General features: G+C 44.7%; 1 protein-coding gene across 1 annotated transcript in view; it reads left to right on the top strand.

Annotated features, from left to right (window-relative positions):
• DIS3L2 (DIS3 like 3'-5' exoribonuclease 2) overlaps positions 1–25,589 on the top strand; it is a 198,286-nt gene that overhangs the window by 60,171 nt on the left and 112,526 nt on the right. Inside the window, exons 6-9 of the mRNA XM_054166737.1 lie at positions 543–777; positions 15,607–15,713; positions 17,376–17,623; positions 24,125–24,298. Of these exons, the coding sequence (XP_054022712.1) occupies positions 543–777; positions 15,607–15,713; positions 17,376–17,623; positions 24,125–24,298 (764 nt within the window). The remainder of the gene's footprint in view (positions 1–542; positions 778–15,606; positions 15,714–17,375; positions 17,624–24,124; positions 24,299–25,589) is intronic.

Genomic DNA, 25,589 nt, shown 5'->3' on the forward strand with positions numbered 1-25,589 from the left:
AATTCTTGTGCAGGTTGCAGGGCACCACGTTCTCTAGTCTGTACTTTTTCAGTCTGTTCCTCATTGTGCATTGGAGAGCTTTCCCAGAGATGTGCTTTGACATGATTCTAGAATCCACTGGAACTGCTTGAATTTTGGGACTTCCCAGGATGATTAGTGTATCTTGGTGAACAATGGTCTAAGCAACTCATTAAATTGTGGTGTATCCTCCTCCCTCTCTGTGTTTACTCCCAGCTTCTGTAGAGGCGATTAGAGGCTTGGCAGGAACTCTATGGTTATGCTCCAGATACACTTTGGATACATTATTGTCACAGTTGAGGTATTGCAAAAGCCATGCCATTCCCATCTTTATCCTAGTGAGGTACCTTTTTCGATTGTGCATTGTCTGTGGCTAATTACGCAGCAATTGCAGTGTGCCACCAGCCACCCACAATTCATTGTCAGCTCCTTGGGGATGCAGATGAAAAAGGAAAGATAATGTTTTCTTTCTTCAGTCCAGTGATTTAGCTTGCCTTTTTCTTTTTAATCCCCTGGTCCTTCAGGTAATAAAGCCAGATGGTAGTGACAAAGAAACAGAAGCCACGCATGAATCAGATGTCCCCGAGGATATGTTAGGGCCTTGCGTTCCTCAAGAGACGGCGAAAGGCGACGCCAGAAGTCCGGATGTTGTTATAGAAGCTCAGTTTGATGATAATGATGCAGAGCATGGACAAGACCACTTGCAGGATGTCTTGACTGATGACATTAAGAAACTTTCCCTGGATGCTGGTGAAAAGGGTGAGTAGATGAGATTGCTGATTTAAACCTTTATTTGAGCAAACTGTTGAAGTATTACTTTGTTGCCTTGCTTTGCTGCAAGACATAAAATACAGGCATAAAAGCTTAATGCCTTATCGCTTCTATCCCGCTCTGCTAAACTGCCTTCATAGTTTTCAACGGATATTAAGGAGTGGGTTTTATGGAGTTTTGATTGACACAAAGTAAATCCAAGAAACAGAAGTCGCACCTTTAGATTTGCAATTCTCAGGGTTGTCTGGAGACTGCTGGTTGCTCTTTTGATTCAGGATGCTGCTGTAGCAGTTCCCTTCTTCGCAGCTTGGCTGGCCAATCTGTGTGTCTCAGTTTGGGGATAAGAATATATTTCCTTGGGGGCAGTTAGGTCTATTGCTGTTTTCAAACAGTTGAGTTATGAACAACTCGAAGATTTGGTCCATTTAAAGCAAAATGGCACTAAAACCTAAAGCAAATGATGCTATCTGTTTTGAAGGCAAACCTAGTTTATTCTGAATCTGAATTCCATCCAAACCATTAAGAGTCACTTAGGGCAAAAGGAATGAGGCTCCCCTGTCTCAAACGATGCTTATGCTGCTCTTTGCATGTCCTTTCTAGTACTAAATCCCTTCCTGAAGAGATGTGTTGAAAGAATTCTGACAATTGGCACATTTAACATGTGCCTTTGGCTGCGGGTGAAAAGTTTGCCAGGACAGATCTGCTGGTGCGTTCCTGACACGTGCCCCAGCTGTCCAGAAAAGATGGCAGCAACTTAGGACGTCAGTAGTTGTTGGTCTCTGACAAATCTTGGAGATGGTTGTACAGCTGTTCTGTTTAATGCCTTCTGTTTTCCCGAGGCATTGGTTTTGAAGATGCAGAGATCTCTGCCTATACCATTGGCAGACTTCGTTTTTCGCACCCATTTGTTCATGAAACTGGAAGTAACATTTGAGTGGAAGTGTTGTAGTTTTTGTGACAAAACACTGCTTTCTGTGCATCAGTGGAGCTGTCACCTCACCAGTTCATGATGCTATTTCCTTCTGGGTACCTCCACTCTCTTAGTTACTGCCAAGGTATGTAAACCAACTTCCATCTTGTCCCAAGCACAGGGCTTGAATTGGGAGTTACTCATCTTGTCTGCAGATGTTTTACACAGCTACTTATTACCCTTGACTCATTTGCAGTCTTAGATGCTGCGTTATATATATATATATAGATGCACAGTGTTGAGCTGCTACTTTGACTCAACAATTCTAAAACCCCTAAACTGCTCCTGAGTCACATGGCATGACTTTAGCATCTCTGTTGCTTCTGATAGCAATGCCAAATGAAAATTTGGAGAAGTACATTCTACTTTGACGCCAGGATCTGATGTAAACCCTCACCTGAGCCAATACTTTGTTACCTGTATGACTATGCTTTAGTCTAAAGGTGTGATAAAGAGTTACTTTTCTTGGTTCATTGATAAGGTGCTTGGTTGCATGGTTTAGTTGATTAGGTGGGTTGGATAACAGGTTGGATGTGATGATCTTGAAGGTCTCTTCCAACCTGGTCCATTCCATTCCATTCCATTCCATTCCATTCCATTCCATTCCATTCCATTCCATTCCATTCCATTCCATTCCATTCCATTCCATTCCATTCCTTGAGATGCCCTGGAGTGACTTATGTTGGAGGTTATCAAGTCATCTTCTAAAATCTGTGCCATCTCAGTGGTTTTTGCCATCTAAGTCTATCTTTGGAGAATATTTGTAGGGCAAATATTAGATCAGTTTATTGTCTTCACAGTTGAAATTCAACCTACTTTTCTATTGCAGTTGCCTGAGCCAACTGTTTTCTTTTGTTTTCTCAAAGCCTTTCTGTGTTCATCCTTAACAAGCCTTGTGGCTGGTGTGGATGTGCCAGTTAGATTTCTGCTTAGTTTGTATTTTGCTATCACCTCTTTCAAAAGTTGTTTCAGCTTCTTTGGCTGTCTAACTCATATGGATTTTTCTCTATTTTCTTCTTGCTCTGCATTTTAATGCCCTTTTTTTTTTTCTCCAATACATATACGGTTTACGATGCTGCTTTCTCTGAAGGTGTTTTTGAGCAGTTGATGATTGCTTTGGCTTGTTTCCTGTCTTTCATGCAATTTCTCATATCATCACTTACCCAGATTTTAAGACTTTCCTGGAAAACAGTTACAATTATTCTAGCATCAGTGATAACTGTCATGAAAAAGAAATGAATCTTGCCAAATTCAGCCTTCACAGGTGTGGCTTAAAATGCCTTGGTTTTAAAATAACCAAAGATGCACTTTTTCAAGGCAGAACTTAGCCTTAGAATGTATCATCTGCTGAACTTCTTAAGGCCATCTACTGGAATGCGGTGCCAGCTCTGGGGCACAGAGTGCTTGGCAGGGTTGGACTATGGTGAGTGGAAGTGCCCTCCCTGTGTAACATGGGCCTCCCCTGGGAAGGCTGCTTGGCTGATGCTGGCTGTTGAACATTCCTTTCAAACTGATTGCCAGTGAGACAGTTGGGGTTTTTTCTTACATCTCTTCTGCTGGATACAACTACTGCAGCAAAACACAGGGGTGGATGGCAGATGAGATGCCATGGGAGTGTTTCTTGCTGACCCACCAAAACCAGTGCTCTACTCCCTTTTGCTGAGAGCATTGCTTATGCACTGATGGGAGCAGGAGAAATATTCTGTGGCCAATGCATCTTAAATGAACACTTGCAGTAGGCTTTCTTATTTTTCCCCCTAATATAGGGAAGTCTGAAGGTTTCAAGCTGGTCAAGGATGCCATCAAAGGTATCACATTTAATAAGCTGAAATGAAGAAACAGTCCATCATGTTCCCATGCACTTTATGCATACATACAGATATGCAGAGTGGGTTGAGAGTAGCTCTGAAGAAAGAGACTTGAGTGTATTGATTGCTGAGAAGCTCACCATGAGCCAGCAGTGTGCTCACACAGGCCAGAAGGCAAATTGGGTCCTAGGCTGCATCAAGGGGAGTGTGGCCAGCAGGTCAAGAGAGGTGATTCTTCCCCTTTACTCTGCTCTTGTGAGACCCAGACCTGAAATACTGTGTCTGGTTGTGGTGTCCCCATCATAAGAAGGACATAGAGCTGTTGGAGTGAGTCCAGAGGAGAGCCACAAAGATGATCCAAGGGCTTGGAACACCTCTGTTATAAGGATAGGCTGAGGGACCTGGGGTTGTTCAGCCTAGAGAAGAGAGGTCTCTGGGGGGACCTTCCAATACCTGAGGAGATCCTACAGAAAGGCTGGAGAAGAACTTTTCATAAGGGTATATAGTGGTAGGACAAGAGGGAATGGTTTGAAGCTGGGGGAGACTAGGTTTAGACTGGAGCTTAGGAAGAAGTTCTTCAGTACAAGGGTAGTAGAACTCTGGAACAGGCTGCCTGGGGAGGTTGTGGATGCTTCCTTCCTGAGTGTGTTTAAGGTGGTTGGATGAGGCTTTGAACAGCTGAGTCTAGTTGAGAGGCATTCCTGCCCATGGAGGGGAGGTTGGAGTAGATGATCTCTTAAGATCCCTTTCAACCTAAGCTATTCTATGATTGTATGATATGTGTGGTGTGTGTGTGTATATATATAAATAAAGGTTCATATATGTATATGAGACCTGAACAAAAGCCAAACCAAACACAAAAATGATTGGATTTATGGGGATGAAAAATATCCATAGCTACTTTAATAGAATCAAAAGTGAATTTCACTCATTCTGGGGCAAAAACAAAACCAAAACAAAGCCACTTGGAGATGGTGCTCAAATCTTTGTGCATACACACAAAGCCCTCCAGATTGCTGCCTCTTAGTTGCAAGATGGCTTTTGTCCTTTCTGTTAGGGGAGTAGAATTAGGCAATAACTCTATTGCTGGCTCGTTTGTTCTACTGTGGATGGTCAGAATGAACCATGAAGAATGGAAGTAGACGTGTCATTCGAATAAGAGCGCTCTGGGTCACGCTGGGAGTGCAGGCTGTTCTGTTATCTTTTCTATCCTGGCCTGTGTCCCATCCCTCCTTGTGGTTCTGTTCCTCTTCAGAGCACAGTTACCCCCTCCATCTCTAGTTACAGACCAGGGCAAAGAATTTGGGGTTGGCTCTTGCTGTCAGAAGCTGTGAAGCATGAAACATTGTGTATGCTGATTAGGGCCCAGATTTGAGTGAATTTCCCTGAAGTTGTGCATTGGGCTGCTTCTGCTTCTCAGGGGCTTAAAGCAAACTGGTAGAAATTGCTATGCATGAGGCTGCAGGCTGAGACTCAGATGTTGGATCTGTCACTAAGTGCTGCAGTTACAAGAGCTGTGCTTCCTGTCCTTCTCTTCCTAGAGATGGGATAGGCAACAGGGAAGTCCAGAGACCTGAAGAGACCATGACATTCAGCCAGATTCTCAGCCTGTGTACTGTCAGGAAGTTCTTGTGCTCATAAAACTGCGTCAGCCTCTCTTTGCTCAAGGATATTTAAATAAAAGTTCATAACTGAAACCACTCTGCTAGAAGCTGTCCTGGTCAAACAAGTTTGCTCTGCTTTTCTGAACTCCCCTTGCAAAGAAGCTGGGTTAAAGATTATCTTTAGAACAATCTCTGATCTAGGAAGTGATAAGCCATTTTCCTTTCCAGCATGCTGCTCTACACAGAGCCAATTTGTTGTGTCCCTCCTAGATTGCCTTAAGTTTGCCCATTGGAGGTAGGTCTTTTTCAGCCAAGTTGGAAATCTTTCTCCTCTTGCATTCTCAGCTGTATTTCCATGGTGAATAAATGTCCCTTTTTCCTCCCCACTTCTTTACAAAGACAGTAGGAATGAGAACCTTGAAGAGAGTGTCTTAGCTGCCTTAACTATTGTCCATCAAACCCTCTCTGGGGTTTCTATGCCCTGTTGAAATGCAGGCAAAGAATGAGCTGAGCAATATTGCTCGCTGATCTGAGCAATATTGTGTATGCAGAAAAGATTTGTTCTCAATAGTGCTTGGTATTGACATGCAAGGTCTCTCTGTTTTACCCTGATGCCTCAACTTACTCAGTGTCACTGCTTTCCAGAGAAGTCATCCACCAGTTGACCTGACCTTTACAGGTCTGTAATTCTTTGCCTTAATTCTTGTTCACATCAACTAGTACAGCAGAGGTAATGTAATTTTTATCTTGTCCCTTAGCACTGAGCTAGAATACATGATTTGTGTGCCTTGTCACTGCAGTGGAAGGGTTTTGCTTATAATCCATTTCAATATGTAATAAAAATTAGAAACTTCTTTGTATCCTCCCAACCCAGGAAAAGTGCAAAATGTTCTGTACAGAATATTTTATGATGCTGTGTCCCTGCACAGCCTGGCATGCCATGTGAGATTTTATACAAGTGTGAACTGTCTCTTGTTAAATATTTTATACAAGTGTGAATTGTCTGTTCTTAAATACTGGAATCAGGTTACTCTGATAAAGGGATATCAGCAACTGAACAGTAGCAGCTCCTTGTACTCTTGAGAGTGGCAGCTGTCCTCATAAAAGTGGCTCAACCTTTCTTAGAGAAAGGGTGTTCAAGCAGAAGTTGGTAAAACTGTGTCACTATGCCAAAAGCCATCCTTGTCAAACTAGTTTTCAAAAGTTGCCTTTTTTCAGTTCTTCTCCTGGGAGATCTTTCTTTACCACATGCACAGAATATCTGGTTTCCCATGGGGTTGCTCACAGAAGTCATCAAGCTGCTGGACTGGCTGCCCTGGCAGCAGTCAGATAACTGTGTTTGCTCAGGATTTGCACTCCCACCTATGGTTTGGTGTTTGAATCAGTCGGAGGCTTGCTCATTGCCTTGACGTAATGAAGTTTGACTAGAAATAGTCTATTTCCAGGCAGAGCAAACTGACAGCCAGCTCAGCCAACTCTGTCATGGAAAGGTGAATCGAGTAGCTGATGGTTATTAGGTAGAGTCAACAAAATGCTGCTTAGACCTGCTGCTCTAGAGCTTGCTCCTGTCTCCCTGTCTGTTCAGCTTTGGCCAGGTGGATGCTGGTCAATCTTCATTTTTTCAGCTCAGATGTGACTGCCAGTCTCTAGTAGCCCTGGTAAGGTCAGAAAGTACAACCTAAAATTGCTTGGTGTCCACACTACTACTGGCTGGAGGACATTATGGAGTACTTTGAGATTGCTTGGCTCCACAGAAGTGGTGACATTTGGTAGTATTGGTTGACAATGCATGAAGCCATTCTCGAATTTTCAAGATGCTGCTCTAGAATCAATACTTAGAAAGGTTTTTGGATCCTTCCACCCAAGTTGTATTTGTAATCTAGAGTTTAATCTCTGTTTTGGATTTATACACCTTCTTGTGCACTTCCATGCCCCCTCTTCTTTTAGGCTTAAGGTGCCTACCTGCCTTTTGTGCTCTCCTCTGGCGCCTGGAGTCCTTCTGCAGTTAGCAGTGTCTTGTCTTGGCATAGAGTGTAGAGAGATCACTGTTCTTCTCCTTGGCCAAGGCTCATAGGGGAAGGTTGAAATGACAAGAATCTGGACAATGTGCTGTCCCTCTGCTCATGTTCCCCTTTCAGGTTAGCTGCCATGAAATCTCTGACAAATTTAGAGCCAGCCAACATCACTGGCTCCTGGAAGGAATAAATGTTCTTCCTCTTCTTCAGAGGCTCCTGTTCAGTCTGAGTGCTTTTAAGGAGTCTTCATGCTTCTTTCCTAGCCTGCAGCTTTCTGGGTATGGATCGTCTCCACTGCATAGCTCTTAACATTTCTAGGCCACAGCAGAGTGAAAGCTCACCAGGAAATCATCTCAGTTACATGGCTTTTAATAGAAATCCTTGAGGTGGAACTGTCAAAAATCAGATCAGTTTCACTCTGCTTGAAGCCTGGAAAACCAGCAGAGAAGCTGGAGCTGTTTCAGCTGCTCAAGGCAGCTCTGTATTAGTTTATCCTGAGTTCATGTTTGTGGGTCTCTGGATCTAGCTCTTTTGGTTGTTGCTACAACTTTTCTGAAGAGCATAGATTTCTGGAAGAATAAACAGTATAGCAGCTTCAGGATTCTGCTGGTATTGAAGAAATTGGGCTTAATGGTTGCATTGATTAAATGCTGCAGGCTGAATATGCTGAAGTTATTCTTTTGTTGGGCAGCTGAAGCCTGCAATGGAAGTTAATGATGGGAAAGCTTCTTATGTTGCTCTTCCCTAGTAAATTGTCTTGACCCTCAAATGACTTCTTAAGTAAGGGGAAAAAAAAAAAGGCAATTAGGTAACAGGAATTAGATTAAGTTCTTGCATATTACCATATGTTCCTGAGTTCACCTTTGTTCCTTTGAGCTAGAAGTTTAGGTCAAGTGAGTGAGAGGTCATGATAATGAGAATAAATGGTGGGTGTGAAGATAAACATACTGAAATATAGTAATTGTTAGAGCAAGGTTTCCAGGATGAATTAGATTAGGATTCATTCAGGTAACATATTTTCCATGCAATAGTAAAAGTGGACACACACTCTTTGGGAACAAATACACATGCAGGAAGGAAGATCATTATGTAGATAGGCAAAATACTCAATGGAAATGATTCGGTAATGTTTTAATTTTACTTGCTGTTAATATAATAAAACTTTATGTGAACTGCAACACTACCCCTGTGAATTTTTATTTATTTTTGAGGTGCAGTTCTCTTGCATAAAGTTTCCAACCCCTCTGTTGACTGGCAGATTCTCAAGGACATGAGAAGACCTGTGCTGTGGGTTGTAGTAGTGTTACGTGGCTACTGAGACAGCTATGGTTTGACGTGTTGGGCTTGACAGCAGCTTCCCAAAATGATCTCTGTTGTGGATTTGTCTTGGAAGATTCTGAGGAAAAGTGACATTTCCATCTCATCATTCTGCCATCTCCTCCATCCTTCCTCATGGAGGTGGCTAAATACAAGTGTGCTTGGCAAGTATGCAGGCTAAGTACAAGTATGCTTGGCAGCATTGTGTCTATAAGGAAGACAGCTCTAGACACCTCTTCATGATTCCTTTGCTCTGTAATTGCAGATGCTTGTCTCTGCTGTGGCATTTATTGTTATGCCTTTCCTCTCCCTCTCTGAGGGTCTCCTCCCTACTGTGCATCTGCAGAAATCATCTTGGTAATGATCTGAGTCTTCTGGTCCTTGTCTTCACTATGCCATTGGGCTTGCAGGTGTGTGAGTTTAGGTCTTTAGGCATGAGCAGCTGTGGCAGAGTGAGTCTGCTTAACTGAGAATTCAGAATAAACATATCTAAGGAAGTTAGTTCTGTTCATCAAACACCTAGCTTTGTGATGAAACAACCTGGGAATGCTGCATGCTTTGGAGCAGCTTTTCTTCTTCCTGGCAGAGCCCTGTTGCACTGCACGTAGGAGCTTTTAGGCTGATTTTTGGATGGGCTGCATGTGGTAAATTCCAAAGCTGTTGGCTTAACAGTCTCATCCCAGTGAACTACCTGTCTTCCCTCCATCACAGGTAGGAAGCTCTGTGTGTGTAGATACAAATAACCCAGTACTGTGTGGAGATATAAACATTGCATGTTGTTTTCCTAAGCAACCCTTCTTTATAGCCTGTTTAAAATAAATGTCAGTTTTGGATAGTACCAAGCAAAATGGCACTTCCTTTCCTCCCTGCCTTTTGGGTAGAGAGGAGAGGCTTTTCAGTCTGCTAGGTGAGACTTCAGAGAGCTCACTTGGACCTCTGGACTGTAGATTCCATGGGGAAAAAAGTCTGCCAAGTGCAGGAGAAGCTCAGAGCTCCTACCTCTTTAGGTACCAGAACAACTTGGTAGGATCTGAAATCCTCCAGTTAGGGAGAGGTTTTTCTAAGAAAACAGATCCCTTTGCTTTGATCCTCAGAAACATTACAGTTTGGTTTACTTGGTGAAGGGAGGGCCAAATCACTGGTTGTTACCATCAATTTTGTGTTCCGGAGGAAGAATCTCTTCTGTGCCTATAAACAGTGGTGACAGAATGTGAAGGGCCCTTACACTGTCTTCTGAACACCCACATGTTTCCTCCTTGCTGTCCCTAAAGGTGAAGATTGTAGCAGAAGAGAGTAACCCAGGGCACATCTGAGCCTGCATTTCAGTGTATTGCTTTTTGGTTGGAGGAAGTTTCTATTTCCATATGTCTCTTGTGTTGATAGAGACAGAACTTGCAAGAGTTTGAGTGTCAAACAATCCTTAAGATGCTTTGCTTTGTTTCACACTACTTTCCATACATATTCGGTACTAAAACATTCTGAAAACTGCTTATTGAAACAGCCATCAGAGAACTTAGAGGCATGAGATTTAACACATCCAAGTGCCGGGTTCTGCACACTGGCCACAGCAACCCCATGCAGTGCTACAGGCTGGGGTCAGAGTGGCTGGAGAGCAGCCAGGCAGAGAGGGACCCAGGGGCACTGGTCGATGGTAGGCTGAACATGAGCCTGCAGTGTGCCCAGGCAGCCAGGAGGGCCAATGGCATCCTGGCCTGCATCAGGAACAGTGTGGCCAGCAGGAGCAGGGAGGTCATTCTGCCCCTGTACACTGCACTGGTTAGGCCACAACTTGAGTACTGTGTCCAGTTCTGGGCCCCTCAGTTTAGGAAGGATGCTGACTTGCTGGAATGAGTCCAGAGAAGGGCAACGAAGTTGGTGAGGGGTTTGGAGCACAAGCCCTATGAGGAGAGACTGAGGGAGCTGGGGTTGCTTAGCCTGGAGAGGAGAAGACTTAGGGGTGACCTTATTGCTCTCTACAACTGCCTTAAGGGAGGTTGTAGACAGGCGGAGGTTGGTCTCTTCTCCCAGGCAACCAGTACCAGAACAAGAGGACACAATCTCAACCTGCACCAGGGGAGGTTTAGGCTGGAGGTTAGGAGGAAGTTCTATACAGAGAGAGTGATTGCCTATTGGAATGGGCTGCCCAGAGAGGTGGTGGAGTCACCATCATTGGGGGTGTTCAGGAGAAGACTTGATGGAGTGCTTGGTTTAGTTGATTAGGTGGTGTTGGATTAGTTGATAAGTTGGACGCGATGATCTTGAAGGTCTCTTCCAACCTGGTCTGGTCTATTCTATTCTAACTTAAGCATTGTTACCTCATTAGTAAGGAGCAGACCTTGCTATTGAGAGGTTTACAGCTGAGCTGGTGTCTGAGCACTAAGCTGGAGAGCAGTATTTTCTGTTTTAAAAGCTTTGTGTCAGTAATGCCTTCTGATGGGATTCTTAGATATGCCCATTTAGTGTAAGCCAACTAACTTCTCAAGTAGGTGTTGGTTGGTTTTTTTTCCTAGCTGAAGTAGCAAATGTTGAATTACTTTTTATTTTTTATTATTATTTTTTTTTCCTTAAACCAACTTCTTTCTTTCCATCCAGGGAGGGAGATTTATTTTATTTTATTTTATTTTCCAGTGAGTTGTTTTAGAGATCTGAAACTGATGTGTTTTCATTTGCAAGTGGATATTGCATCTTTGGTTGTATCCTTTTTGGGCAGAACTGCAAATTTCCATAGTGACCAATGCAAACTTAGTGAAAATAAATTTGGATCTGTCACAAGTAATTAGGATTCTAGTCTGATGACTTTTGGTGCACTTTGGCCACCTTCTAATGTCATGGTAGTTTAATTGTAAGAGGAAATTTGGGGGAAGGGACTTTAAAACAAGGATGTTTGACCTAGGAATTCCTGTCAGGCAGATCTAAGTGTGTATCGAAGCTGCCTAAGCTGATCACTTACAAAGGGAGGCAAATTCCAAGTGTCCTGGATCTACTTTGCTGGTAATAACATAACTAATTTGAGTTGCTCTTTGTATCTTAGTGCCTAATTTTTTTCTAAGTAAGACTATTACAGCTTTGGTTTGTCAGATAATCGCTGAAAGGAAAACACTGAGATTATAATGTAGTTTCACTGGATCCTAGCTGCTGAAGTGTGTTTTCACTGTAAGATAAGCTTATGAAGTATTGCCCAAGCTAACATAGTAAATCTTTCTCAGAAAACATGTCTTTGCTCAGGGTGGAAATATTGAATGCTCATTGGATAACCACTGCAGTAAAGGGGTCAGAATAATTAATTGTTAGTTTGGCATAATGCAAGGAGTTTCTTCCCACTACTCTTGCTCAAAATCCTGCTCCTCTCCCAAGTTAAGTCTCCTGTAGAGTAACTCCTGTGGCTCTGCCCTGTTGTGGGAGATGTTAGTATCTCCCAGCTCAGATCTTCTAGACCATCAGTCTCCAGTGGGGCCCTGATACCTCCCTTCTCTGCCCACCCACCTAGTTTCAGCTTCACTGGTGAGGAGAAGGATATGCAGTGAAGGAAAGGGACTGTCAGAAGTGTATTTAGGAGACCTAGGTATCAGACTCTTGTGGCAAGTTCTCTCTGTTGAGGCTGAGGTTTCTGTGCAGTAATTTGACAGCTTAGCCAGGTAGACACTGGATCTGGGCAGCTGTCCTTTCTGAGCAGGGGGATTTCTCACAGGGAGACCTCGGAGCATTAGATTTAGCCCTGGTATTGACAAAACTTTGACTTCAGAAGGAGCAGCTACATGCTGTAGAGAAGTCCACATTTCTTTGCTCCAGGAGTACAGAGTTTCTTCTATGGTGTCTTCCCTGACTCCTGTTTTAGGAGCATTTTCCATTAGTAAATATATGTGATGACCTTTTAGACAGTGAAGTTCCTTAAGAAAGATGGGTAAGAATAAGTAGATGGCTGGGATTTGCTTCCTTCTTTGATGATGATATAGTTGTAGATCCCAGGATCTGTCTACTGGAGCCTCTAATAATGCCAGGATATTTTGGGAGGGACACTGAAAATGGAGAGATTTCCCAAGAAGAAGAAGATAGTCCAGTCAGCCAAAGGCCCTGGTTGATGATGGCTGTGAGGAAAAAAGGCAAGTTCTACATGTGCCATTGTAGAGAATTTAGATGCTTTTGGGTGTCTGCACTGGGTTCACCCGGGGCTCAGGAGGATGGGGGACAATGTCCCAGGCCTGCATGGCTGGCAACCTCGGCAAAGAAAGCCCTGGTCACCCATTTACTGTGCCCCCCATGATAGGTCTCTCCTGGTACCTCTGTACTTTTGCATGCTGGTATGTGATACCTGCCAGGGGCATCACTGCTGGCTGCTTTTTTGACAGGGAAAGCTGCTTCAGTGGAAAAATGGAAGTGATTTTTTTTTGAGACATGGGAGTTGGAAGGACAAGTGGAAAGAAGGCAGCGGTAACAAGGGCTTGTTCCTTGCATGGCTCATGGTGCTTTTCTCATTCTTCCCTGCTGAATCTTGAGTTGCTGCTGCTCTTCTGCTATGCTGGGAAAGCAGCAAATCAGTCTCCTGTTTTCCCTCCAAACCTCCTTAGACCTGGTTTCTCTTCCAACCAGTATGTGCCATTCAGTGGGGGAGAGTTCAGCCCTGTAGCAGTTGTGCCTGAAGGCATGGCCTTTGGAAAGGTTACCAACCTCCCCTTGCCCTCTGCCTTTGCTGCTGTTTCTTTGTCCTGGGTCGTCCTGTTCTTTGTCCTAGCTGTCTTTATAGTTGGCACACCACAAACCAATGACTGATAACTGATGACTTGAAAACGTGTAAGTAAACAGAACAGCTCCTTGCCTTTATTCTTTATTAACTGATTGCCTGATATGATCTTTACCTGGCAAAGACTTAGAGGAGATAAGCAAATGAGGTGTATAACTTGGTTATCCCCAATTTTAAACTGTTCATAATTATTCAAGCCTTTTTTCCCCTTACTGGTTTGTTGCCATGAAACTCTGTGTGGTTTTATTCCTTAGTAACCCCAGTTGTCACAAATCTGAGTTCATTTCAGCAGAAGTAAAGGAGAAATGGGCTTGCTGCTGCTTTTTTAGGAAACAAAATTCTTACTTAGACCCCAAATATCTGTCCATCCTCCTCTCAGCCTTGCTAGCAAGTCAGGAAAGACAAAATACAATTCAAGTCACTTACATTCTTCTGAAAAAGATGCTCTCTGGGTAGGGCGTCTGGAGAGCTTTGTATCAGGAGGCAAAGCTGGGGATAATTAATGGCATATGAGAACCAGAGTTTGTCATTAGAGCGATAGTTGTCATTGTCAGAAGACTGCTGGGGTAACATTGCCTGAGGGCAGCCCAGAAAGTCCACGGCAGAGCGACCATCTGCGAGCGTGCCCTCATGATGGTGCTGCGCAGCCGCTGCCCTCGGGCAAGCTGCTGCTCCCTGCTGCCACCCTGGCTCCCCCGAGCCTGGGTCCCCAGCGCCCCAGCACTGCTTGCTGCTGCTGGCAGCTGCAGCCTCCCCTCCTACAGCCTGGCCCCTTTCATCCATCATGTCACCAGCAGCCTCCATTGAGGGTCCCTGTGGGACAGATGGGTGTCATCTGGGGGCCAGGGTCTGCGTGTTGATGCTCTTCTCCTTGAGACTTGCTGACGTGCGTGAGAGCTGTTGGCCTGCTGGAGCACAGTCTTCAGCAAAACACTGCTTTATCTCCTGGCTTCTAAGGGAAGCAGTGACAGCTTTGTCCCTTGGAAATTGCAGTTGGTGCCATGGTCTCTCCTTAAGAAATCAAAATTTCTTTTGAACCCTCTAGGCCTAATTTTAGCACACGTGCTTGAGATGGATGCAATTGCTGTACAAGGGGAATAAAGCAGCCATGTTCCACAAGCCTTCCAGACAACAGCACATGGATAGTTCCATCCAAAAAATGCCATCAGAGCATCGACCACAGGCTGAGCAGGGATGCAACACAAGAAGGGACTGATTACAGCCTTCTCCTTGTCACAGATCACATTCAATGTTTGTAAATACTAAATGCATTTGGTGTGCCAACCATCTATGAAGCGAGACTGAGATCCCTGGGGTTGTTTAGTCTTAAGAAGAGAGGACTGAGAGGGGATCTCATCAATGTGTATAAATATCTGAGGGGTGGGTGTCAAGTGGAGGGGGCGAAGCTCTTTTCAGTGATGTGCACTAATAAGACAAGGAACAACAGGTTCAAGCTTGAACATAAAAGATTTCACCTCAATATGGGGAGAAACTTCTTTACAGTGAGGGTGGCAGAGCACTGGAGCAGGCTGCCCAGGGAGGTTGTGAAGTCTCCTTCTCTGGAGACTTTCAAAACCCATCTGGATGCATTCCTGTACAGACCACTCTAAGTGATCCTGCTTTAGCAGGAGGGTGGGACTCGATGATCTCTTGAGGTCCCTTCCAACCTCTCATGTACTGTGATACTGTGATCTGTAGCAGATCCTTCCAAACTCACATACTTAAAGATTTAAAAATTTCAAACTAGAGATTAATTGACAGATGATTTAAATATTAGTGGTATCTGGATGAGAGATTTCTGGGGAGGAGGGAGCTGTTCATCATATATAGTGATTACTTTTCATAAGCCAGCCAAAGAGGGTCTGCTTAATAGATACAGTTTCAGTTTTAAAGACAAACCTGCATTTTATGTCCTTACACAATGTTTTTCAAGGAAATGAAATATGTGTACTTAAATATGTGAAATTAAATACATGTGCTTAAAGGGCTACTTATATAATGTTAAATGACTTCAACTAAAAAGCCTAGGAAATTCATTTAGTTCTTGATATTTAACAAACAGACTCTGTTTTCCACCATTCTGTTTGTTATGGCTGCTGTAGTTCTACTTGTAAGGTTAGGCTTTGGGTTGATTTTTGTTGGTTTTCAGCAGAGCTGCATCGTGAGTGGATGTATATCTGCTCTCTGTGGGGTAGTCTGGAGAAATAGTAATTGCTTCATGCTTGGCTGTTCTAAGACTGGAGAGGTCTTTTTCCTTTCAAATAAGTCTATTTCTTGCACCTTGTTATTGCAGTTTACAGGACAGGCCCAACACAAATTTGTCATGGCAATGTTCTGCATTAACTGTTGTGTTTGTTTGATGCAGCAAAGCCTGGTGGAATTGGTGGCATGCACAGAGCAAAGCAAGATGATGGACCCAAGGTGAATGATCCCAGGCTCCTCCCAGATAAATTCCTTCAGAGGACAGCCAAGGTAACTCCGTGGAGAGTGACAGGCAAGCACGTGTCTGCTCCCAAAGGCTGAAGGAGACCAGCCCTGACCTCCCTCTGGTCTCTGTCTGTTGATCTTTGAATCTCATTCCCCATTTCCAAGAGAGCAATTGTCCAATCTGATAAAAATCAAGTGTATTGTTGTTTTTACGAATTATACTGGTTTAAATTCCCTTTATTTGTTGCACAGAATTACTTAGCAAGATTCAGGAAACAGATTGGATACTAATATGAGAGTGAGGATGTCCAAAGTTGTCAGAATTAATTCTTACAGACTTCGGAAAGGCTGCTGGTGCTGTTGGATCAAGATTTGAGTCAATCTCTGAGTGTTAAGAGACCAGAAAAGGACTACTGGGTCAGGCTTAGTCAGGTCTCTTCCACTTCTTGTGCTTTCCCTTACAGCCTCTGATTCTGGTCCCTGTTGTGGGCTGGGCTGCCCTCTGGTCTTATCCAGCGTGGCAATTCCAGTGCTTGGCATTGCACAGAGATGCAGCTTCTGAAACCTTCTGGAAGGATTCTTCTGAATAAGCTTAGGAAATCAGCTATAATATTTCTGTTATCCATGATTTATTATGGTCTACAAAAATATAGCCTGGATGAACACCTCTCTGGAACAATTATTTAGTGATATTGTAATTTATTATTCTTTTCAAAGCCATCTTGTATAAAGGTAAAATAACCCCTAACTTCAGAAAGCACAGAGGGAAGGACTGCCAAATTCCCCACAGCACATCCTTTCCTGTGGTTAGCATTGGATCTGCCAGTGGCACCAGTTTTGGACTGGCCTGTTCTGTGCTGAGTGGTGAAATCACAGGCCGAGGATACAAGTTAAAGTTTTTTACAGTAGTTGCTTGTATGTTGTGGCTAATTCCCTGCATTTGGAAGCATCTGCTTCTTGTCTGGTTTTGTTCTGTAATCAAGAAAATTGCAGTAGGGAGCTAGCACTTGGAAGAAGCTTAGCACTTCTATAGCCATGAGCAAGATGGCAAGGAAAGTACTTTTTGAATAGTTACTCAGTTCAAAAGCACACACAGAGATACACACAGAGGGAAAACATCATCTAGGCCCCACGACTTTTTTTCAGATATTCTGCTGAGCCTCTGTGTATCTGTATTCTGTTAAAGAAACTAAATTTAAGAAGGACATTGAGACACTTGAACATGTCCAGAGAAGGGCAACAAGGCTGCGGAGAGGCCTCGAGCACAGCCCTGTGAGGAGAGGCTGAGGGAGCTGGGGTTGTTTAGCCTGGAGAAGAGGAGGCTCAGGGGAGACCTTATTGCTCTCTACAACTACCTGAAGGGAGGTCATAGCCAGGAGGGGGTTGGTCTCTTCTCCCAGGCAACCAGCACCAGAACAAGGGGACACAGTCTCAAGCTGTACCAGGGGAAGTTTAGGCTGGAGGTGAGGAGAAAGTTCTTCACTGTGAGAGTCGTTTGCCATTGGAATGGGCTGCCCAGCGAGGTGGTGGAGTCACCGTCCCGGGAGGTGTTCAAGAGGGGATTGGACGTGGCACTTGGTGCCATGGCTTAGTCATGAGGTCTGTGGTGACAGGTTGGACTTGATGATCTTTGAGGTCTCTTCCAACCTTGGTGATTCTGTGATTCTGTGTGAAGGTATTAACTGTGGAAACCTTTGCCTCTTCCAGGTGGTCTATATTTTGGAGAAGAAGCATTCCCGAGCAGCTAGTGGCTTCATCAAGCTTCTGGCAGACAAGAACAGTGAACTCTTCAAGAGGTGTGCCATGTTCTCACCTGTTGACCACAGAGTACCCAGGGTCTACGTATCCCTGGCTGATTGCCCTCCAGACTTTGTGACCAGGCCTGAGGACTATTCAAATACGCTCTTCATCTGTCGCATAGTGGACTGGAAAGAAGACAGCAACTTTGCAGCAGGGTATGTGGCAGCCATTGGAAGCAGAGATGACTGATGCTTCCCAGTTGGAGTTCTTCACTAGTTAATCTCATGGGTACACAATGATAATGACTTTTATTGCTTGCTTCAGTGTACTGGCACATCACAGCATTAATGAATTGTGGGCGTTGTGCAGAAGAACTTGCAGTGTAGAGGGAGCACACACAGGTATTTAGCCTTGACCAACATGAGCACTGGGGGGGGCTGGGCAGCCTTTCAAACTTTCCTCTCTTTGTGTAAGAGTAATACACAGTGTGTAGGCATTTCACTTATGCCAGTGGAAGAAGGTCAGTAGCTGTGAGGCTCACCTGTGGTTTTTTAGCTTTTACTGATAAGAAGTGGTAAGAAGTCACAGATTTTTGTGGTTTTAGGTTTGGATTGCATAAAGGGAGGATAGTAGAAATCATGAGAAGATTAATTCACTGCAGAAGCAGATGAGAAGGGTGTTGCACTCTGTGCATTTCAGGAGGCATTTGTCAAGCCATTGCTGCCTAGAGTTCAAATTGCAGGCACTACCATGAGGGGAGAGGTTTTAAGACAGGGCTACACAAATGATCTGTGCTGGACTGGATCCAGACTGCAAATTCATTTTACCTTTCTCAGCATCATTCCCACCTAGAGTGGCCACACTGTTTCCTGTTGAGTGGGTCTCAGTAAGAAATGGTGGACATTGATAAATCTATTCAGTTACCCTGGGAAAAACTGAGTAATCCTGGTTTAGTTGGTGATCCAGATTATGTACATCTAACCTATGGCAATGTAGTCAGGTTTTACAGGTGGAGGATCTGGATGTCATCTGGAGCATTCATGCTAGTGGGAACTGGGCATAAAGCCCAACTTTTCTCTTGTCTTTGGAGAGCTGTTCTGATGGGGCAGCATAGCTGATGTACAGTGTCAGCATCGTGGGGTTTCTTGGAGTCCTCAGCTCAAAGTCCTGGTAAAGCTTAAGACTTATATAAATCCTGGGTTTAATTTTTACTTTTCTCCTTTAAAGAGTAAGTATATTGGCACATCTATCAGCCCTAGAACTAAAAGGTAAACTCAATTGCAGTCCCTGTTTCCCTGATTTTAAGTTCATTATCAGTTGTGGCTGTTTTATGTGCCCAGTAGTAGCAAATTTCACGTGTGCTCTTTGAGAGCCACATAGCTGTTAAGTCACTCAGTATTTCCCAGTTAAACTGCAGTGCATGAACTGCAGTGGCCTCCCTTTGAGCCTCACTTAACTAGGGGCTGGCTGTGCTGCAAACTTCACTGTGACTAAGTTTCTTATTGGCAAGAGATTTTCTTTGTCTTCTTTGACTCCAACAGAGAAAAGACTGGAGGGTGATTGTACTGCTTGGCTTCTTGTCATGAACAACCCCCCTTTTCAGCAGAAACAAGGGAAATCAGGAGGGTGGGCTAGTATGTACAGCTTTAATTTGTGCTTCTGACAACATTGTATATTCTCATCTGGCTGTTTTGGTAGTTTCCAAGATGTAAAGGGTGTTGTCAGGAAAGAAAACGTTCACATTTGTCTTCATACATTGCCATTTCCTCTGGGATTTGATTGCACTTCAGTAAGTGCCTTATGGAGATGGGAGCATAAAACCTTGGTGACCCATTTTGTTTTTAACTATAATTATTACATGCTTGTTTAAACACTAAAAGACAAGGAAACAACCTCTTGAGGGTCCCAAAAGTTTCTGTTTGCTTTAGGGCTGGTTTATAAGTTTGGTTATAAGCCATGTTGCTAGGCATGACCCACTTGAAGGAGAGAAGAGCAAGTGAACTGCAGGTCCTTGCATGCTTAGTTTTTGAACTTAGTTCTGCCCACTGACTTCATGATACTCCTGTGGCATCACCACCATGGTTTTGAAGGTGTCTGGACTAGAGAACATAGAGGCCATCACTGTGCACAAAGTCTGCTGGAAGTATGACAAGGGAAATTCCCTCCATAGTTGGCATTTTCCATTGCTGCCTTGAGTGTTTCCAGGTACTCTCCATGCTGCAGCTGAACTCCTTCTGGCTGGTCATGCAGCTTCCTCAGCTTTCCTTTTCCCTTGGGAAGTTCAGTGCCAGGTTTCCAAGCAAAGTTAATGGCATAGTCTGGCTTATCACAGTGACCATGTGCAGCTGGAGCAGTGGGATGCCCTGGCCAAGAGTTTGGTGGTGACACTACCCACCTAGAGTAGTCACCTGCACAGGGGGAGCCTAATAGTCCCTGGAGGTCCCCTTGGGGAGGGGGGTGCGTTTCTGTGTCGTGATTGCCACCTGGTGGTCACCAGCGAGATGCTGTCCCCTCTTGAAGGCTACCCTGTCACCCCAGCAGGCAGGGCCTCAGGGCTTCGTGACCCTCTGGCAATGAGCTGAGCGTGTGCTGCTGTGCTCCCTTGCGCACGCGAGGTGATTTTAGTGTGGCAGTGAAATGCCATCCAACTGCACCTGCTTCAGGTAGCAGTTAGAGCAAAATAACTCCAAAATACTCTCCTTTCCTAAATAAGTGTTACAAGTTCTGTCACGTGCAGTTATTTTCCTGGTGACCTTTTTTCTGCGTTGGAGTGCAGGGCGGTTTGGAGTGTTAGTTCAGACCTCTCTGCACTTTTGGAGGTGGTGAAGGTGAAATATTTTTGCCCTCATGTATGATGATGGATGAGACTATAGAGAACACTGGTAGTAAAACATTGAATCATTGACTCCCTGTGTGTTGCAGAGGGCTTGTGGCTGTTCTAGCTCAGGGCCTTACATGTTGTTCTGTCAAGGTGACAAGATTTGTCACAGCATTTGCAATGAAATGAAACCTTGTAAGGTATTCTTTGACTTGATGCTCTTTCCAAAGCCACCCAGGTGGCTTGAATTCCTTTCATCTCTGGCTCAGCATAAGGCTTGAGGGAAAGTCCAATCCCTGAGCAGTGTAACTGTTGGAAAACACCTTCTTGCAGGTGGATCTGTCTCCCAGGAAAGCTGTGTTCCCTTGGCACAGCTACTCACTGTACTACTCTGAAGCATGGTGTGGTCCCCTCTGTATGGGGAGTACCATGCTGCTCTTGCATTCTGGTGATGAGTGGCCCAGAAACTAAAGTAAGGCAGATCTGTGGTGTGGAGTGGGGCTGGACTATACTCTTGGGTGCCGGGGTTTCCTGTGACACAGCTCTCTGTCTCTGTGATGCTCAGCCCTGCAACCATCTTGCCCTCTCCTCTGTGCCCTTTAGGCTTATCAAGCTTGCACAGTTCCAGGCCTTGGGTAGTGGGAGCAGCCATGTGACCTTCTTTGCTCTCCCTTCTTCTGCTCCTGTACAAGCTTCCTCTAGAAATGGTGGCTTATTGATGTGTTGGATGTTCTCTGGCTGCTGAAGGATACTGTCCATGGAGGATGACCATGGTCATGGGTGCTCCAAGAAAGATTGAGTAAGGTTGTTAAGTCCCCAACTTGACAACCTTAAGTTATTTGTTCTCACTTGGAAGCCTGTGGCTTTCCAAAGGAAACAAGCCTTCTGTAATTAGGCTTTGTCTTTTGGGAGAGTTCTTATCATGTAAACTTTGAACACATTGGACAGTTTTATCTGAGTCTGAGGAGTGGAAAGGGCTCAAATGGTTGTAGAAATGGGTGGCCAAACAGATGTGTTCAGTGTCACCACAAAAGGGAGGATGGCAGCACGAGTGTGGCTCTGCCCCAGCTGCACACACCTGGGAGGTCAAGCTCTGGTGAGATGGCAGCTTGGACCAGTTCAATGAGCTTCCAAACCAGCCATGGCTGGTTTGGAAGAATACCCTGACCTGCTTGCTGCCCGACGCCCTGACCACAGCACACTGCCACCGAGCCTGACGTCAGTCTGAGGGTATTCAAGGAATTCACAGTAATGCTCCCCCATCCACGTCACAGACTGGGAACGCTGACGTCTGTAGCCCTCACAACAGTTTTTACCTTTTAACATTTTACTTTATTTATTTCTGGTTTTTAACTGAAAGCCCTACGCACGCCTGGGGTGTCACAGACACCGAGACTGCCTGGGAGCGAGCGTCTGACTGCCGCTGGGCCCTGTGCCTCTTGTTGTTTATAAGCCTCTTGAACTATTCTTGCTGCCCTTGGTGGCCGTGGAGCCCCGTGAGTGATTTTACAGCCTGGCTCTTACTCCAGGGCCACCGGTGATCCTATATGGCTTACCTTTGATCACATGCTGTCCTGTCAGATTTCGCTCTGATGCAAGCCATTGCGTCTGCGTGACTGTAACATGGCCCCAATTAAAGCCAGTTGTACACTTTTTATTTCAAGGTACTTGGGAAATGTTCCCTGGAACACTGTAAATCAAATGTTAATTACTATTAAAAAAATATTAGCCCTATATCAAACCTCTGGGTAAACCCCTTATGGTTCTAATCTAATTTCAGTAAACGGATCAAGAGAACATGGGTTTCAAGACTGAGCTGGAAAGCACTCTGGCATTCAAAGGTGCTTTCTTTGACTTGTCATACAGATGTCCAGCTGCCCTCTTGGTGCACTTGGCAGCTCTACCCTTCCAAGTGAAGGGCACCTGAGCCTCAAGCCCATGCCATTTCATTTAGGTAGGGCAACATGTCCCCTCTTTTCCACTCTCTTCAGTCCATCTCTTTCTGTGCTGGGTGTGCCTGCGAGCCCGCCAGCTCTTCCTTGCTCAGCCCCCCAGCTCCCCACGAGGAGCTGGAAATGAGGGGCAGTGGTTTTTCTGGTTTATTGGTGCTGCTGAGAGAGCGAGGCAGATAAAACTGATGCCCTGTTTGCTTACATTAAAATAAGGATCAGACTGGGACCGAGCTGCGGGAGCAGAGAGCTCTGCCTCGACGCCAGTGGCGCACGTATTCCTGCCATAGAGTTCGTACATCAAATTGAAACAATGGAGGGAAATATCTTTTATCCTTGTTTTCATTTTGATTTTAAAGCGAGGCAACGTGAGCTCTGCAATTTAGCAGGCCACGAAGCGCGCTATCCTTTCCAGCATATTACCCAGTGTGACAGGTTTATTGCACAGCCCTTCCCGTGGTGAGGAGAGAGCGAGCCCTGCTCCCATAAAGAAGATGGGCTCTCTCGCGCCGCGCGGACGGGGTTTGTTCTGTGGCTTTATGGCACATTTGAAGCCCTGAGAGCGTCTGGCTCATCCAAATGACAAGTGCACTGCTTTGGCCCCAATTTTGGAACATAATTAGTGCCTGTTCTCACTCATTGGAATTAAAGCAGAAGGATCAATATAATGATTGTGTATTTTATGCGGTGGGGGAAAAAAAACACTTATTAGAGCGGCTGGTTCTGCGCTGTGTTATTACCCCTCTCTTCTGTGTCATATTTTGATAGATTTGCCTTAATTTCAGTTGTAATTTTCTTGGGTCAGGAGTGTTATCTCTGTGGCTGTAATGTGCCATTTGCCCTGATGGCAGTATATTAAAAGAAAAAAAACACAATAATTTGCCTCTGTATACTGCAGAGTGATCTGGGGTGAGAAAGGGGACATGAAGAGCCACCCTGGGGTGTAGGTTCTCATCATGTGGTATTTGTAACCAGCTGGGGAGGAAACAAATGTCCTGCTCCTCTGGAGACCTGGGTTGCACACTTTGTCCAGAGCTGAGTGCTTGTTTGACAGCAGAGCTCTTGGACAAATGAGTCCTGAGGTTTGCACTGTAGCAGATGGAAACTTTCTGTAAGCATAACAGAGCAGCAGCCTTATCCACACATGTGCAGAATACTTCATCAAAGACTATTAGCATGTGGGGGACAGTTTCCTCCATTTATGATTTGCTTCTAGATCATTGGCTTCTTTCCAGTCGGCTCCTGGTTTAGAGGCTTCTGCTTAGCTTTAAGAGGAGGAGCAAACTGAGAATGTTTAGGTCCTGGAAGAGCCTGGAAAATGGTTGGAAAGACAATCCATGGACATATCTGTGTGTGCAACACCTGTAAGGAAGGTAGTCAGAGTTCTTCACACCTCTGTCTTTACAAGGCATGTGTTTGCCCAGGCAGAGGTGTGTGTCCTCTTTGGTGGAGAGCAGCGTGCTGAGCTCCCAGGGAGCTGTCTTCTGTGGAACTGTCTGGGATCCTGTGGGGTTCTGTTTCCTATTTTGGGTGGTGAGGGGTTTCCTATTTTCAGTGGTGAGGAGAGGAAGAAGGGGCTCAAGGGAACCAGCCATGTGCAAAGGTAGAGCTGCCTGTGTGGAGAGCTGGGCTTTTCTTAGCCCTGTTAGATTATTTTCTCCTAAAATTTGACGTTTTCTTACCTCTGCAAAAACCTAGTAATATAAAATGTTTCCCTAAAACGAGATGCACAAAACATCCCAGGGTAGTGTCTGCATAGTGCTTTGTGTCTCCAGCAGACATAAGTCATGGTGTGGTCTGAGTTCCTGCTAAGTTCCCTGCCAAAACTGGTGGAGAAGTGACTATGTGGAGTACGTGTGGGGGCTCCACAGCCTCTCTGTGGGGACAGTCACAACATGACAGTGGGAATTATACACTTCACAAAAGCATCCTTTTCTTTCTTTCTGCAGGCACTTGGCCAAAAGTCTTGGACAGGCTGGAGAGATTGAGCCAGAAACAGAAGGGATCCTGACAGAGTATGGTGTGGATTTCTCAGACTTTCCTCCTGAAGCCCTGGAATGCCTTCCCCAGAGCCTGCCCTGGGTTATCTCACCAGGAGAGCTGGCCAAAAGAAGAGATTTAAGGTAATGACAAAAATTATGGTCTGACACTCCTCTGGGGTGGGAGCAGGGTTGTGCTAGTTTGTTTCACCTTCATCACGCTTTGAAAAGGCAGTGACTTTATTACATATACAGCATTACAAGATACCTGTGCTAGCATGCACAGAAACTGCTTTTAAAAGTGCATCCAAAGCCAGAAGATCAGTTATTTGAAGAAGTATTTCGTGAAGTGAAGAGACTTCTTCTCAAAAGAGCTATTGCAAACTGAAAATTGGATGTTTGGCACCTAATCTGAAAGCTTTATGTCTTTGTCTGGAATGTATTACGTATTTTAGTGGTAGTTTTATAGCCGAGATTTTCTGAATGCCTGGCAGATCAAATGCTCTTGGACATTGTTACTTTGAAACTTAAGCACAGGTAGAGACTGTCCTGCGTTTTCCTGTCTAGTCTCAACGTTTTTCTCTGTTTTGAAGAACTGATGTCATGTGGGCTTTATGACAGCTCTTGATCAGATTAGCGGCTGGCAAATGGAGTCCCTCCCTGCAGCCTGGCAACTCCGTGCTGTCCACCTACCTCGCATTAGCCATCCCTGTAACCTAGTGATGCTCCCATGAGTTTTAGGAGCTCTGCGATCTGTTGAGTGGTAGACACTCCAACATTGCTGGATTTGCTATGCCTCAAAGTGTCAGATCTCAGAGACATATTTACTGGAAAAGATTTAAAAGCAAAAGCAAAGAAATTTGTTTAGAACCTTGCTTCGGAATAAAGGAAGGTGCAAGAAAGCAAAGCAATAAAAGCATTATGAAGATGATATCACAGAATCACCGAGGTTGAAAGAGACCTCAAAGATCATCAAGTCCAACCTGTTAGCCAAGACCTCATGACCACTAAACCATGGCACCAAGTGCCACGTCCAATCCCCTTTTGAACACCTCCACCACCTCCCCACGCAGCCCATGATGTGTCCCACTCCCACACTTGCTTCTATGCTAGACCATCTTGTCTCTATCAGCAGATTCATTGCTTTCTTGCATGTTGCCAAGGTGAAACAGGCTGATTCAGGCTGATTCCTGAAGACATTGCTTTGGTACACACACCGATGATCTTGAAGGTCTCTTCCAACCTGGTTTATTCTATGTATTTTCTATGTACCTGCATATGTGCAGCAAACTCCCCTCCTTCGTAGTTGTCTGTGTTAATGGCATGGTCATCAGCAATTTGAGCAGATAAGCTGATAAATGGCAGCAATTTATGTCTGTAACCAAACTCCAGATGTTACATGGGACCTGTTCTTGTACTGTAGTCTGCAACCTCC

The sequence above is a fragment of the Dryobates pubescens genome, chromosome 13, assembly GCF_014839835.1.
Source record: "Dryobates pubescens isolate bDryPub1 chromosome 13, bDryPub1.pri, whole genome shotgun sequence".
Classification (NCBI taxonomy): Eukaryota; Metazoa; Chordata; class Aves; order Piciformes; family Picidae; genus Dryobates; species Dryobates pubescens.